Below are 16,019 nucleotides of genomic sequence, written 5' to 3'. Positions count from 1 at the left end.
GAGGCCACCAAGAGGCCTATGGCAACTCTAAAGGAGTTACAGTCTTCCACGGCTGAGCTGGGAGACACTGTGCATATGGCAACAATAGCCCGGGTGCTTCACAAAACTGGCCTTTATGGGAGAGTGGCAAAAAGAAAGCCAGTGTTGAAAAAAACTCACATCATATCTTGGCTAGAGTTTGCCAGAAGGCATGTGGGAGACTCTGAGACCAAGTGGAAGAAGATTCGATGGTCTGATGAGACCAAAATAGAGCTTTTTGGCCTCAACGCTAAGCGCTATGTTTGGTGCAAGCCTAACACCGCACATCATCCTGAGAACACCATCCCTACCGTGAAGCATGGTGATGGCAGCATCATGCTATGGAGATGCTCCTCTGCGTCGGGGCCTGGAAAGCTCGTGAAGATAGGGGGTAAAATGGATGCAGCAAAGTACAGAGAAAACCTGCTGAAGTCTGCAAGAGACCTGGGACTTGGGAGAAGATTCATCTTCCAGCAGGACAATGACCCCAAACATACAGCCAAAGCCATACTGGAGTGGCTTAAAAACAAAAAGTTCAATGTCCTGGAGTGGCCCAGTCAAAGCCCGGACCTCAATCCAATTGAGAATATGTGGAAAGAGTTGAAAATTGCTGTTCACCAAAGGTCCTCATCCAACTTGACGGAGCTTGAGCAATTTTGCAAAGAAGAATGGGCAAAAATTGCAGTGTCCAGATGTGCAAAGCTGGTAGAGACTTATCCAAATAGACTCATGGCTGTAATTGCTGCCAAAGGTGCCTCTACCAAATATTGACTCAAGGGGGTGAATACTTATGCAATCAATTATTTTCTGTTTTGTATTTGTAATTAATTTAGAACAATTTGTAGATTTTATTTTTCACTTTGACATTATGGACTTTTTTTGTGTTGATCAGTGGCAAAAACTCTAAATCCATTTTGATTCCATGTTGTAAACACAATAAAATGTGGGAAAGTCCAAGGGGGGTGAATACTTTTGAGAGCCACTGTACAACTGAATTTATTCTCAAAGTTTTTTACTTCAAAGTGTAAATTACTCTTTTTTTAGTACCTTTCAAATACAAGAAATAAACACATCAGGAATTTAATTGAAGGCTTTTTAAGCAAAGTTGGGTTGTTTCTTTTTTTATTTCATAACTAAAATTGGTATAAAGCAAAAATCTTTTATTTTATTTATTTATTATTATTGTATTTTTCTTAAACGTACCACAGTGTTTTTGTTTTCTTAGGTACTGTATATACATAGCAATGCAATAATGGCTACGTTTAGACATGCCAGATCATTTCTCATTTACATGCTGTTGTTTATCTATTTGAATGTACATTCTAGTTAATTACATGCCTGCAGTAATTAACTTAACTTTCAATAGCTATATTTTTTATCATTTCTGTAACACTGTCTGTGAAGGTGTTGAAGTACTGAAGTGTAGCTTTAATTAACATTGTCCACCTTGAATCGATCGTGGCTTTTAGACCGTTTGTCATGGCATATACACACTTTTTGCTTAAGTCTGGGTGCTATCTTTTGCCACCCTTCTCTACAGATCTGCTTTAACTGCTCCCTTCAACCCCAGTAATACTAGATTGGATAAAGAGTTGGAAAACACCGGGGCTATTGACCAAGAACCTTGACGTTTCCACCCCAGATTTTAAAACATTATCAACATGTATTTGCATGCCACTCATGGGAAGAATTTTGAAATCAATAGAGTGTGACCAGCTTATGGGCATAACCGTTAGTTGTGAATCATTGCCTAAGAATTGAAAGGTTGTTTTGGGAAATTAGTTTGGTGGTCCTCAGTGGATAACAGGACACATGACAGAAATCCATACACTCTTAAGAGAAGCTGAAGGCCAAATGGAAAGGGGTTTTTCAGGTTAGGATAGAGATGTACTCACTCACAGAACTGTCAGGGTAAGCCTCGATGGTGTCTACTTTATTCCTGTTCTGACGATGAATATGTTCTGTGTAAGGTGGCTCTTGTAAGAGAGGTCTACTTGTGCAGTTTGGGTAAGAGAATTGAGAAGATGAGTTGCTCAAATGTGTATATTTAGGGGGTACGTGGGACAAATTGTGTAATGTGTAACAGAGGGGATCTGGACTGACTATCTGACGTGTGGGACTGCAGGTAGAGGGCAGCAGTCTCGTATGATGCGCCTGTCAGTCATGACGATGACACGGAGAAGTGGGGAAGAGGGTGTGTGTGCTTTCCCTCTCTCTGAGTGGATGAGAGCCTTGGGAGATTGCTCGGCCCATAAGAACTGCACTTGGTTGTGCACTTGGGTGGTCGTGTTCAAGGGTATACAGTGACTCTGGCAGAAGAGGCCAGAGTGAAACAAGGATCAGGCGAGCCCGGCTGAGGGAGACAGCCTTCCTTAAAAACTAATTTACAAAGTAAAAGAAATAATTACATAACCGAGGGGAGGTGTGTAGATATACGGGGAACCCTGGCCAACCCCAGTGTATAGGGTAACTGAGCGTAGGACAGAGACCTGTTCTGACCGGCTTAGCGGCAGTGGGGGCACTGCGTAAGCAGCACTTTTGTTTGTAGTTTTATTCCTGTGTTTTATTTTCCCTTTTTCTTTCACCTTCTGTTATTATTATTTTCGAGCACTTGTATGTGCACGGAACGGTATACCTGTATTTACTGTCGACAGTATTCAGGCCACGGACAACAGCGCCCTCTGCGGGCTAAAATAAATAAAAAAAAGAAAAGAAAGTTAAATAAAACTGGGCACCTGTGCGGTGTTTGCAAATAAAATCTTCTGTCTCCCGTGTCAGTGAATACCCCCACCCTTCCACAATGGCAAACAGTTTTGTTTTTTTGGGAGGGGGCTTTCACTTTTTATATACTGTATGAAATTATTGTTTTTGGTTACTTTCCAAAATGCTTGGGCAGACTTGCACACTTCAGTTGTACCTTCTTTCCTTAGCTGTCTTCCACAATTAAATCTTGTGGTCACAGGCACATTTTTCTGGATTTTTTGTGTAGGCATTTTTTTTTACATTTCGCCACAATTTGCAGTTCTGTTTTAAATCCTCCATATCTTAACTGTAATACAGCTTTAGATCCCGCGAACAAGCCTCCATCCTGATTGTAATCTCGTTTTTAAATCTCGCAAGCAGAGTCTCCAATAGAAATGTGGGAATTTGCTGCCACTCAGTAGTTGAGGTGGGTTTAATGTATTCAGAATGAATCAATGATAGATACAAGTCAGGAAGGAGGGACATTGGCCAGCTGCACTGGGAAAGGTATTTTGTTTTTGTTTTTATGTATTAGTTTTTTGGTTTTTTTTAATGGGAAAGTGGTAATGAAGTCATTTACGTTGCATGTATTATATTGTGTATGTGTATAAATATGTGTATTATGAAAGCATATATTAAAAATCACATTCAAATATAAACCTGTATGCTGAGGGTATGCAGGCAGTTGATAGGTCTGGAAGGGGGTATGTGGGAATCACTGCCCTACACAAACCATGTTCTTATAAATCACAGGAAGTACTATTAAAAAGTGTTCTTTATTATTATTGAGTTCTCATACGCGATTTCTAACATTTCATTAACAGGTTGATTTGCTCATTCCTACGAAAGTGACTGGCATCATCACCCAGGGGGCGAAAGACTTCGGACACGTCCAGTTTGTGGGTTCCTACAAGGTGGCGTACAGCAATGATGGGCAAAGATGGGTAATATATCAGGATGAAAAGCAGCATAAGGATAAGGTAAGATAGTCAAAGGGGTTTTATTGGCTTTTTTCCTTGTGTTTTTTCCCTCAAAATTTAGGGAAATAAAAAAAAGTGAAGCTTGAAAAATTTTAGACTTTTGTCTCTGTTGTTTTTAATTTTAATTTTATTTGGTTTAAAACAATTGGTGTCAGTAAAGTTCTAAAATGTTTGAGTAATATTTGTATCACATCAAGAAGCCTCTTTATATAGAAACTGTCCAGTTCCTTTGCCCCTTTCCCCTGTTAAAAGACAACATATTGTATTTGATAGATAGATAGATAGACTTAAGTTAACTTTAAAATGTATTTTCTTATGCATGGAGTTTTCTATGATGTTTTACCTTCCAGGGGCGTTAAGGCTGCAACACACAAAGAAAGAAATATGTAACTGTTACCCCTGTTTTGCATGCACAGCAGCTTTGAATGTGAATGTTGACTCACTGAGTCATGTGTGCAAAGATGCTTCAGTTATATCCTGTGCCAAGCTGGCTGTACACTGCCAAAACTGGAATCATTGTTTATTGTCTGAAAGAAATGCAGGTGTCTGTTCAAGTCTGTGTTATATTATATTTTCCAAGGTTTCAAAGCCCTTTTCCAGAAGCTATCGGGTTACTGTATTGAGTTTCAAAAATCCAAACGGCAGAAGGTGTTTAGATGCAAATCACTCAGTGTTATATGTACTTGCTTGTGGTAAATGTGCCCTCTTCAATACAAATCTAATACATAACTCAAAATATGCACGGTATCTTGAAAAACAACATAACAGTGTGTTGCAGCGTAAGGGGCTTGAGGAAAATGAATATCATTATAGCTAACTGATTATTTATGTATTCATGTTATTCATTGTAAATTGAAACTTGCATATTCTGAAGGTCATCAGGGCTTCCTGAGAGCAGGGTGAAAACCTGGTTTCCAGCTCAGGCTTGTTTGGTTCAGCTGCTAACTGAAGTCTCCTTTGGGTTTGGACTGTTTCTGGATGCTATCTGTTGTATTGTAATTATTATTATTATCCTTTTATCATCTATGCTGAATACTGGTGCAACATAAAACTCATTTTGAAACTGTGTTGTATGCTCACAGCAAAACAGCGCAACTGGGTAATATTAAAAAAAAAAATAGTAAATGAGAATAAGTCCAGTACATCTTACCCTGTGTACAGGTGTCATCCTGTGCATAGAACATTACAGTACAATTCAATTGTTAAACACCCCAATCTTTTGATAGTAATTCCCATCTTTGGTGTTGTGATTTATAATAAGTTGGGTTTTGTTTCTCATCATGTTTTGAATGTTGAATGACCACTATGTATAATGGATGGACGGTTATCCAGGTATATCTAAACATGCATATCTAGCACTTTTCATACCCACTGGTGATGGTGAAAGTGTATTGTGAAAATATCTAAAATCTAATACTTAAACAGTCTGGGCTCCAAAATGTATGCAGTCAGAGCATACTGTATGTTGGCTGGCTAAAAGATGTAAGAGTCCACTGAGGAGAAACCACAGGAGATATAGCACCAACAAAAATAACCTACTCTACAGTATGCCAGATAATAAAACCTGTGTTTGTGTAAATAGAAAAGGTGCAGTTGTTTTTATAGCGCTGTTCTCTGGACCACTGAAGTATTGTGATTAATGAAAGTTCCCGTTTTTACAAGTCTACCAGTAGCTCCCATATTGCTGATGTGTGCATCTGCTCAAATCATTAAAGTCCCATTTGGTAACTTGTAAGAGATTTAAGAGATGCAGTCAATACCAGTTTAAGCATTTAGGTCCCCTCAGTAGCTAAATCAATACAGAAAAATAATTCCAGAAAGTTGTTTTCTTTACACTTATTTTGCAACATTTAAAATATTTGAAGAGTCAGCTCCAGTTTTAAATTTGAATATCTTGGATCAGATTAACCAAACCTTTGGGTATGGCCATTGTTTGACAACTTTAGTTTAGACGTTCCCTTATGTTTGAATCTCTATAGAAGAATCAACCTGGCAATATCTGAGCCTGTAGAATCCTAGTTGCCAGCACCATATATTCAAGTATTTCTTGGTTACAAAGAAATCAAATGATAACCCCTCTAAAAAACAATCACCAAACATACACCACATGCACAAAGCATCTTTGATATCTTGTTAAAGCTTTGCAACCATACAAATTGCATATGTTGATCATTCCCCACCACACAAACACACAGCTTGTATTTTATGTTGCTAATATCACTTGTGCATACAAGAACCTCTGCAAATGAGTCAGTCAACAAATCTGTGGACTGCTCTTGGTACAATGAAACAAATGGTGCCTATGGGTGTTACTATTGACTCATAAAGGTTTTTGCATTCCAGTTCTATTAGTCTTTAATGTATTCATACTTCCATGGATTTGTGTTCTCCTTTCATTAATTAAAGTGACAGTGGAAGTAATAGCCACATCACAAATCACTTTTACTGTGGATATAAAAAGTGTGAGTTTGACAGCACTGCAGGCTAATGTTCAGAGCAATTCTGCCAGAGAATAATGACTTTAGAACAGATCAGATAGACCTACCCAAACTCAATGTGGAAGCCTGCATATTCCATCGACATAAACACAAAACCAACAAGATCCCTACAGGCTGCATGGGTAACTGGCTGTCAGTCTCCTGAGGTCCTTTTATTCAGGTATATTTATTTTAAACCGATCATTTTATTATACCTATTAAACTGTATGGAGTAGCCTTATCTTACACTACCCGCCAAGTACAACATGCAATAAAAACAGTCCAGTTGAGGGTTTTCCATGCCTCGGTTACACTCCGTTTATATATATCTGAAATCCAGCAGGAACTTATTGAGTAGCTCTTTGTTTTAGAGATGCTGTTTCTAACAGGATGTTATTGTTACATTGCTTTAATAGATATAAAAATACATTGTTATATGATCTTCTGTGGATTTCTATTGACCAGGACCATGACTGAGGACACCAAACAGCCACCAGACTAAATGGATTTTGGTCTCAGCTGGAATTAACCATCCGGCCTTCCATACAACCAACACAACCTCTCTATGCAGTCATTTGTTTTTAGGGTTTTTTTTTTTTTTTACGTGCCTTAAGTGTCACCCCAGGACATTCCTAATTTACTCCTTGATAACTAAATCTGCTCGCGTCTCCGTTTCTTCTCTTTGGTCCCTGTCTTTGTTTCTTTCTCTAAACAATGTCTTGTCCTCCTGTTTGTTTTCCTCTGGGCCCTGAGGCAGAATTTGCAAGTCGTGTCTGTCTGTGCATTGACTCTCTGACAGTATTAATCTAGCTGTGCTCCTATACTCCTCTGCTCTTCCCTCATTTCTTACTACCATGGCTAGATCAGATACTTAGATGTGACTATTCCTTTTTCTGTGGCTATATAATACAATTACTCCAAACAATAAAGGAGTTATGTATGTTATTTCATACCCTCAAGAATCTGAAAACAGATTCAGTCATAAAGTGTAATGGCATTACCCTGTTCTGTGGCTCTATTAAATCAAAATTCATGACATTAGCAAAAGTATCAAAAACCTCATTAAATATTGTATAAGCCTCAGTTTGAAATACATATTGTCTGCACCGTTTGATTGTAAGTCACTGTAGAACCAATTATTCGATTGCCTGTACTGTTAATGACATTGAAGGATAAACCACAAATAATTAATTAACAAAGCGGCATACACATCTGTTATGGGCCTCTGCCAGAGTGACTGAGCTGTCTGCCTTGATGAGTGGAGTTATCCTTTATAAACTGCAATGACGGTCTGCTGTTTTCAGCAGATATGTATTTCCCTAGCCCTCTGTGCAGGTGTGCTGAGCTGAAAGTGTTTACCAACATTACATCAAAAAGAACTGTCCTTAAACTGTGCAGAAACATCTTGATGCTGGAGTTAATTTATAATGCTGCCACTCAAACTGCATTTACACATCATTTACACAAAACTGTGATCACTTTATTTTACTCTTCCTTTTTAACACATTCCACATTATGTTCTCAGTTTATGGGTCTCATTTACAAAAGGGCGCTAACATTATGGTGCACGATAATTACAATTACTGTGCACATTAATGATTTCTGTATTTACTATTGCAATTGTATTCATTATCGTGCGAAATAGTGGGCATATTATGGTGCACACTCTTTTTATTGTGTCATACTATGGTAATCAGAATGAATATGTGATTTGTATGGTAATGCTTGATAATGTATTTAAATGAGGCACCCTGCTCTAAATAATGAGATGAGTTTCATTCACACCATATTTACTAAAGGGTAATAATCGTATTGTGCACATTAAAGAAGAAGGTATCTATGAAAAAGACCTAGGAGTTTATATTGACTCAGAAATGTCTTCATTTAGACAATGTAGGGAAGCTATAAAAAAGGCCAACAAAATGCTTGGATATATAATGAAAAGTGTTGAATTTAAATCAAAGGAAATAATATTAAAACTTTACGATGCATTAGTAAGATCTCATCTAGAATATTATGTTCAGTTCTGGTCACCTCACTACAAAAAGGATATTGCTGCTCTAGAAAGAGTGCAAAGAAGAGCAACCAGAATTATTCCGGGTTTATAAGGCATGTCATATGCAGGCAGGCTAAAAGAACTGAATCTATTCAGTCTTGAACAAAGAAGATCTGATTCAAGCATTCGAAATTCTAAAAGGTATTGACAATGTCGACCCTGGGGACATTTTCGACCTGAAAAAAGGGGTCACAAATGGAGATTAGATAAAGGGGCATTCAGAACAGAAAATAGGAGGCACTTTTTTACATAGAGAATTGTGAGGGTCTGGAACCAGCTCCCCAGTAATGTTGTTGAAGCTGACACCCTGGGATCCTTCAAGAAGCTGCTTGATGAGATTCTGGGATCAATAAGCTACTAACAACCGAACGAGCAAGATGGGCTGAATGGCCTCCTCTCATTTGTAAACTTTCTTATGTTCTAAAGTGAGCGATAATTAGTTTGTTTGGACACCAGGCTTTAACCACTGATAGGCGCGCTATTTAAACCTCTTTTTCTGGCCTGAAAACCAGTGATGTGCAGTAGTATTCTTTTTACTGACTCAATTCATTCAGTTTAGTGAATCAACTGAACAGATTTGTTCGTTTGCTTCACTGATTCATCCATCCATCCATCCATTATCATTAACTGCTTACTCCTTTACAGGGTCGCGGTGAGCCGGAGCCTAACCCGGCATACACAGGGCGCCAGTCCATCGCAGGGCACCACACACAGACTCACTCACTCACTCACACACAGAGGGCAATTTAGAGTGACCAATCAACCTGGACAGCATGTCTTTGGACTGTGGGAGGAAACCGGAGTACCCGGAGAAAACCCACGCGAACACGAGGAGAACATGCAAACTCCACACAGACAGTACCCTAGGCCGGATTCGAACCTAGGACGCTGGCGCTGTGAGGCAGCAGCGCTAACCACTACGCCACCGTGCTGTCCCATTCACTAATGCAAAATAAATACATCTTCCTAAATTACGTGGTTCTGAAAATTTGTTTGACCGGAAAAATCTGGCAGCAAGGGTACAGTACAGAAATAGGCAGATATAACTAGAAGCAGCTTTCCTAGAACACTGACAAAAAACAATTTGTATCACAAATGTAATATAATGGAGGAAATTTTATTTATTTTATATAATGGAGGAAATAGAATTTTATTTAAATGGAAATCTCAAACAGGAAAAAAATAAGAAAAAAGATGTCAGTATATAATGCTAAGTCTCAATATTTAATATTCCAAAATGTAATGTTTTAACAGCACTGAAAAAAAAGATACTGACAAGCTGTGAAAATGTGAAATATTAAACCGTACCGCTATGAAATGTACCTTTTCATGACTTCGGTCCAGACACACGTGGCACTTCTTTTCTGGCACTCTGATAACAATGCTCATCACGTGTTCTAATTCTGCAGCTTTTCTACGTAATGCCTGTTGATGCAGAATCCAGTGTCAGAAAATTGGTACTTTTGCATTTCTTTCTTACATTTTTTTCCAGCTAGCCAGTCCACTCTTGTCCAGTCATATGGTGCACCCTCTGTTGTAATCCCAGTTACTTTCTTTCAAGGTAATTCTGCACTTTCCATGGCTTCTTGAAGTTAAAAAAAAGTCCTTTCCTGTGGTTGTGTTGTTCATGGCATCCACAGTACTTTTCAGAAAAACCTTTTGTTGACTCCATAGCTTCTTTCATTTCCAGTAAACTCAAAATATGTTGCTTTGTGCAGCATGTCATAGTGACTTGTATGTTCTAATCTTTCATAACTGCAACCGTTGCACTGCAAACCAGATATATTGCCTTGCAATAAAAATTATTGAACAAATAATCATCTATCTAACGATTTTGGACTCTTCTGTGTCCGCCTCCACCTTTCACTTCCATGACGTCTCCAACTACTTTTTTGCTTCTGATTTAAAATTTTACACAAAGTAAAATAAATAGTTTAAACTAACCTTTGCTTCAATATCCTAATCAAAATTATGTGTGCTGTATGCGTGAGGAAACAGATCCTGTGTGCTATTTGATTGGCTATTTTACTACCTCTGTGGGCTGTGATTGGCTTAATGGGAATGTCAATTATACAATGCAGACTGCACACGTTGAATACGTGTGTTATATTAAAGAGGCGGGTTGTTTTAAAGAAGAATTCCAAAATGATACAGTACAATGCAATTTTAAAAACTAATGGGCAGGCCGTATGCATTAAAGGAGAAAAGAAAAAGGGTTTTTAATGGCAAGGAATACATGTTAAAATTAACTCCAAATTAACCGCCCTTTCATAAATGAGGCCCTATGTGCATTAACAAAAAAGTTTTTTTTCATTTTCAGTTTCATTGCCTATTCTTTCTATATTGTCTGGTTTGATATTTGCATATGGCGAAAAAAGACAGCAGTTTTCTTTTCTGCTGACATTTCTATACTACCTTCATTGCATGTTGAAATAAAAGATGTTGCCTTTGTTTTCAAACCCACAAAAATATGTCACGAAATTACTTGCAGTACATTTGAACACACCCTGACATTCGTTGAAAAGCCAACTTGGATTGGAGACGAGCCAATCCATTTTGAAGAGGCAGGGTTTCTCTGGGGAAGCTGTGTGAGGAGGTGTTTGAGAGGGAAAGTATATGCATGAGCTTATTCTTGCAGCAGCCACTCCAGGGCAGAAACAAAGTGGAAGTCTAGAATGTTCAAACTTTCTGTTTCAGTAAAACAAAGGTGCAGCCGCTCAGGTTTTATTATCAGTAGCAACTTCAGTACCATTTTCATGTCTCTCTTTTTCATTGTACAGTTTGTATATTTTTGTCACTTCTCACTGAAGACACGACGCTATAGAGTAACCCTTTCCCCAGTCTGGGTCCCTCATGTTTTCTATGCTGGGCAGACAGAGAGTCCTTTGCACTTCCACTAACACATGGGTTAAACACTGCTGTTTCTGCCCAGCACTATCAGGCCCACCGAAGAGGAGGAAGGGGAAATTTCCCTGGGGCCCAGCGCCTCGAAGGGGGCCCAAAGCCCCAAAGGGGGGCCCTGATGAAGCTGTGTGACAGTCTGGCTCGCAGTGGTGTGGTGGATGACGTCACGGACCAGGAAGTAACTGACTCCAAAACAGTGGATGGGCGGGTGAAACTGAGTGCAAAAGCACTCAGCGTATTTAATAATAAACAAACAAAATATTTAAACAAAATACAAACAAAAGGGCACGAGGGCCAAACGAATAAATAAACAAACAAGTAAGTGCCGTGCTGGATAATCCAGCACGTATTAGCAATTGTTTTTTAAATGTTATTCCTTCTCTCCGCTCCCCGTACTCTCTACTCCAACACCCCAACATCAAGTGCAGAGAGCTGCAGGTTTATATACTCTGGCCGAGGGATTTAACTAGTTGTTAATTATCTTATTATCCCCCACCTAGAGTCTGCACGCGTTTGGTAAGGATGCATGACTGTCAGCTATTTAAATAATCAGTAGCTGATCAGCCATGCATCCTCACGGGGTTTTTAAATAATAATATAAGACGCGGCGCTTTTACCCGCGCCGCAAACAAAAATACAAATAATAATAAATAGGGGCGGGACACTCCGCCACACATGCCCCCCCTTGTGCGCAGCACACATGGCCCCAACGGCCACCTCCCCCCTCAGTCTTAAAGTCCCGGAAGAGGGGGAAGCAAGTTACTTCTGGGGGGTGGCCATGGTGGAATCTCTGGCACCCCCCCATTCTTCGTGGCCAGCAGCTCCCTCTTCCGGGGCTCCCGCCACACTCTATCCTGCCGCGAAAGTGCGGCTGGGGGAGCTGGTCTCCTGACCTCTCCCCCCTTCTTCATGGCCGGCAGTTCCCCTCCGTGGGGCTCCGACCACATGATCTCCAGCCGCGAAAGTGCGGCTGGGGGAGCTGGTCTCCTGACCTCCCCCCCTTTCTTCATTTCTGGCAGCTCCCTTTCATGGAGCTCCGGCCATCGTGTAGCGACCCCAGGCGAAGCAGGATCCCTGGCGACCCCAGGTGAAGCCGGACCCTCGACGACCCCAGGCGAAGCAGGATCCCTGGCGACCCCAGGCAAAGCAGGATCCCCGGCGACCCTAGGCGAAGCCGGACCCTCGACGACCCCAGGCGAAGCAGGATCCCTGGCGACCCCAGGCGACGGCAGCAGCAGCGGACCCTCGGAAGGCGACGGCAGCAGCAGCGGACCCTCGGAAGGCGACGGCAGCAGCAGCGGACCCTCGGAAGGCGACGGCAGCCGCAGTGGACCCTCGGGAGGCGAACTCGGGAGGGGAGCCCCTGGCCATGGAGGCGGCAGCGGGAGCTCCACTTCTCCCTCGTACCCTGTGTCCTGTAGAGAACAAAAGGCAGCCCCAGGCGATGCAGAACAGCCATCCCCAGGCAATGGCGATGGTGGGAGGGGAAAGCAGTCCTCCCACAGCGGCCGAGACGGAACCAGCAGGTATTTACCCTCTGCTGGTGGAGCTGGGAGTGGCAAGCAGTCCTCCCACGGCGGCTGAGGCGGAACCAGCAGGTATTCACCCTCTGCTGGTGGAGGTGGGAGGGGCAAGCAGTCCTCCCACGACGGTTGAGGCAGAACCAGCAGGCATTCACCCTCTGCTGGTGGAGGTGGGAGGGGCAAGCAGTCCTCCCACGACGGTGGAGGCGGAACCAGCAGGCATTCACCCTCTGCTGGTGGAGGTGGGAGGGGCAAGCAGTCCTCCCACGACGGTGGATGTGGAACCAGCAGGCATTCACCCTCTGCTGGTGGAGGTGGCGGAGGCAGAGGCAGCTCTTGCTACTCTGCTCCTGGTGATGGTGGAGACAGAAGCAGCTCCTGCTGCTCTGCTCCTGGTGGTGGTGGAGACAGAGGCAGCTCCTGCTGCTCTGCTCCTGGTGGTGGTGGAGGCAGAGGCGATGGGGCGGATGCTGGCCACTCAGAGGGAGGCTGTGGCGGTGCTGGCTCCCTCTGCTGTGGCGGCTGGGCTGGTGTGTGCCGTGCTCCCTTCAGCAGCATAAATAGAGGCTGCTGGGGAACACCAGCATCCTGCCCTTCTCCCCCCCAGAAAAATTCAGGGGGTTGAGCCTGTAACTCCTCCCCTTCTGACACAGGACGCACCGACTCCTCCCTCTCGGGCCGTGGACGCACCGACTCCTCCCTCTCGGGCCGTGGACGCACCGACTCCTCCCTCTCGGGCCGTGGACGCACCGACTCCTCCCTTTTGGGCCGTGGACGCACCGACTCCTCCCTCTTGGGACGTGGACGCACCGACTCCTCCCTCTTGGGACGTGGACGCACCGACTCCTCCCACTCGGGCTGTGGACGTTCGGGCTCCTCCCACTCGGGCTGTGGACGTTCGGGCTCCTCCCACTCAGGCGCAGGACGTTCGGGCTCCTCCCACTCAGGCGCAGGACGTTCGGGCTCCTCCCACTCAGGCGCAGGACGTTCGGGCTCCTCCCACTCAGGCGCAGGACGTTCGGGCTCCTCCTCCCCTGGCTCCTGCTCTGGGCAGTCCTCGTCCTCATGCCCATAAGCAATGCACATGGTGCACCACCTTGGCTCCCTCTGCTTCCTTCTCACTTTTCCCCCTCTCTGCCTCCTTCTGCTCACCTTCCTCCTTTGGGCTGGTTCCTCCTCCTCTTCCTGGAAGGGGCAGACAGCCACCGTGTGCCCATACACCCCGCAGGCAAGGCACCAACCTTGGTCCTCCAACCTGCCGAGGAGATCCTCCAGCTCACTGCAGCCGTCTCTCCAGTTCCAGCCTTCCATTTTTTTTTTTTTTTTTTTTTATTTACTTTTCCACAAAAAAAACTGCGGTTCCCGCTCTGGCCTGAGCCCTGGAGGCGCTGTTATCCCACTTCTGACACCATATGTGACAGTCTGGCTCGCAGTGGTGTGGTGGATGACGTCACGGACCAGGAAGTAACTGACTCCAAAACAGTGGATGGGCGGGTGAAACTGAGTGCAAAAGCACTCAGCGTATTTAATAATAAACAAACAAAATATTTAAACAAAATACAAACAAAAGGGCACGAGGGCCAAACGAATAAATAAACAAACAAGTAAGTGCCGTGCTGGATAATCCAGCACGTATTAGCAATTGTTTTTTAAATGTTATTCCTTCTCTCCGCTCCCCGTACTCTCTACTCCAACACCCCAACATCAAGTGCAGAGAGCTGCAGGTTTATATACTCTGGCCGAGGGATTTAACTAGTTGTTAATTATCTTATTATCCCCCGGCCAGAGTCTGCACGCGTTTGGTAAGGATGCATGACTGTCAGCTATTTAAATAATCAGTAGCTGATCAGCCATGCATCCTCACGGGGTTTTTAAATAATAATATAAGACGCGGCGCTTTTACCCGCGCCGCAAACAAAAATACAAATAATAATAAATAGGGGCGGGACACTCCGCCACAAGCTGGAACTTTTTTTTTTTTATATTATAAAATATTTTAAAACAAGTAGCCCTGCACCAGACCCTTTGCGTTCCCACCACCACATTAAAAAGAAAAACTCCCGTACTGCACACCGAGCCGATGTGCTTCTGTGGTGTAACGATGGTGTACCCGGGCGCTGTCAAACACTTCCTTTCACACAATGATTTGAACTTTTGCATTTCATATTTTACTACACCAAAAAGCTGAAAAAAAGGCATAGCAATTTTATGTATTTTTTTAAAGACTTTTACAAACTTTAAAAGATCCCTAAAGTTGCACAATATATGTGGGCAGGTGAAATGGCAATGGGACTTTAAGAGTTACATTATTGTTTAGGTTTACTTGCCCTTTCTGTGAGTCTTTTGGTACGGAACTTGCAGAAACATTTCTTTGTAGCTGTTTTAGTGTTTATGTTCTTTTAGGATCAGGTATGTTGTTCCAAGAAGTGTTTTGCTGATGAGGATAGCTTGTTCTGCAGCTGCAGTGTGTCACTGTTTCCTGGAATTCAACATGATGTTCTCATTGTAGCTTTGGCACAGTAGGCAGCAAACTAGCCAGTCTGGGCCCCTTCGTAGAAGGGAGTGTTCCACTCGGTCCCACCTAAACACAATTCAGGAGTTAAATAATTAAGGCTCTACCTAAATCATGGCAAGATCTTCAGACAATGCAGCTCAATTGTGGCCAAATCATGAAAAAAAATCGCTAAAAGAAAGTCTGCAACAGTTTAAAAAAAAACAAAGTTTGTTTGTCAGTGCTATAGACAATGCTTGGCAGTATCTGAAAAATTTAGCAAGTGCATTTTTGTTTGTAGTGTAATGCCTTTAAATATACCGTTATGTCTAGGCGCGCTTTGGTGTTCCAACTTTATTGTGAAATACTGTAAATGCACCGGTCAGTCTACAGAGTGATTCACTGTGAATCATTTCTACTTATACATGTAGGCCTGTATAAAATTGCCATTAAAAAAAGAATGCAAGTTATTTCACGGTTTGAAATAAGAAAATGAAATGCTGTTTGTGTGGCTTTTTAAATTACCTTAATTAATAAGGCACTAGAACTACATTTCTTTATTTTTCATCGATTTGTCATCGATTTGAAACGCCAAAAGCATTATTTAGAAGCTTTGGATATTACCACAAGTGAACTGAAACAGTGTTTTGTTGGCTACTGCAAGGGCAATTGAAAACCTACTGGTTTCACAGACCAACGAAGGAGTATGTCAGCTGCAGAGCAGTGGAGATAATGTTATTCCATCACTTATGAATAAGACTTGGATTTTAGTCATCTACAAAACCAGCTGAGAACCCTGCCGGATTTGATTCATGCAGCTAATAGGAA

The 16,019-nt window shown here is 42.5% G+C and overlaps 1 protein-coding gene across 3 annotated transcripts in view; it reads left to right on the top strand.

Annotated features, from left to right (window-relative positions):
- The window catches only part of LOC117973476 (EGF-like repeat and discoidin I-like domain-containing protein 3), a 172,113-nt gene that overhangs the window by 139,536 nt on the left and 16,558 nt on the right, over positions 1 to 16,019 (top strand). For all 3 annotated transcript variants that reach the window (XM_059033745.1, XM_059033703.1, XM_059033796.1), the window contains one exon: positions 3,585 to 3,740. In XM_059033745.1, the coding sequence (XP_058889728.1) occupies positions 3,585 to 3,740 (156 nt within the window). The remainder of the gene's footprint in view (positions 1 to 3,584; positions 3,741 to 16,019) is intronic.

This window comes from Acipenser ruthenus, chromosome 1 (assembly GCF_902713425.1).
Source record: "Acipenser ruthenus chromosome 1, fAciRut3.2 maternal haplotype, whole genome shotgun sequence".
NCBI lineage: Eukaryota > Metazoa > Chordata > Actinopteri > Acipenseriformes > Acipenseridae > Acipenser > Acipenser ruthenus.
The sequence above is the reverse complement of the archived record's forward strand: the minus strand, read 5'-3'. Positions and strand labels throughout refer to the sequence as shown.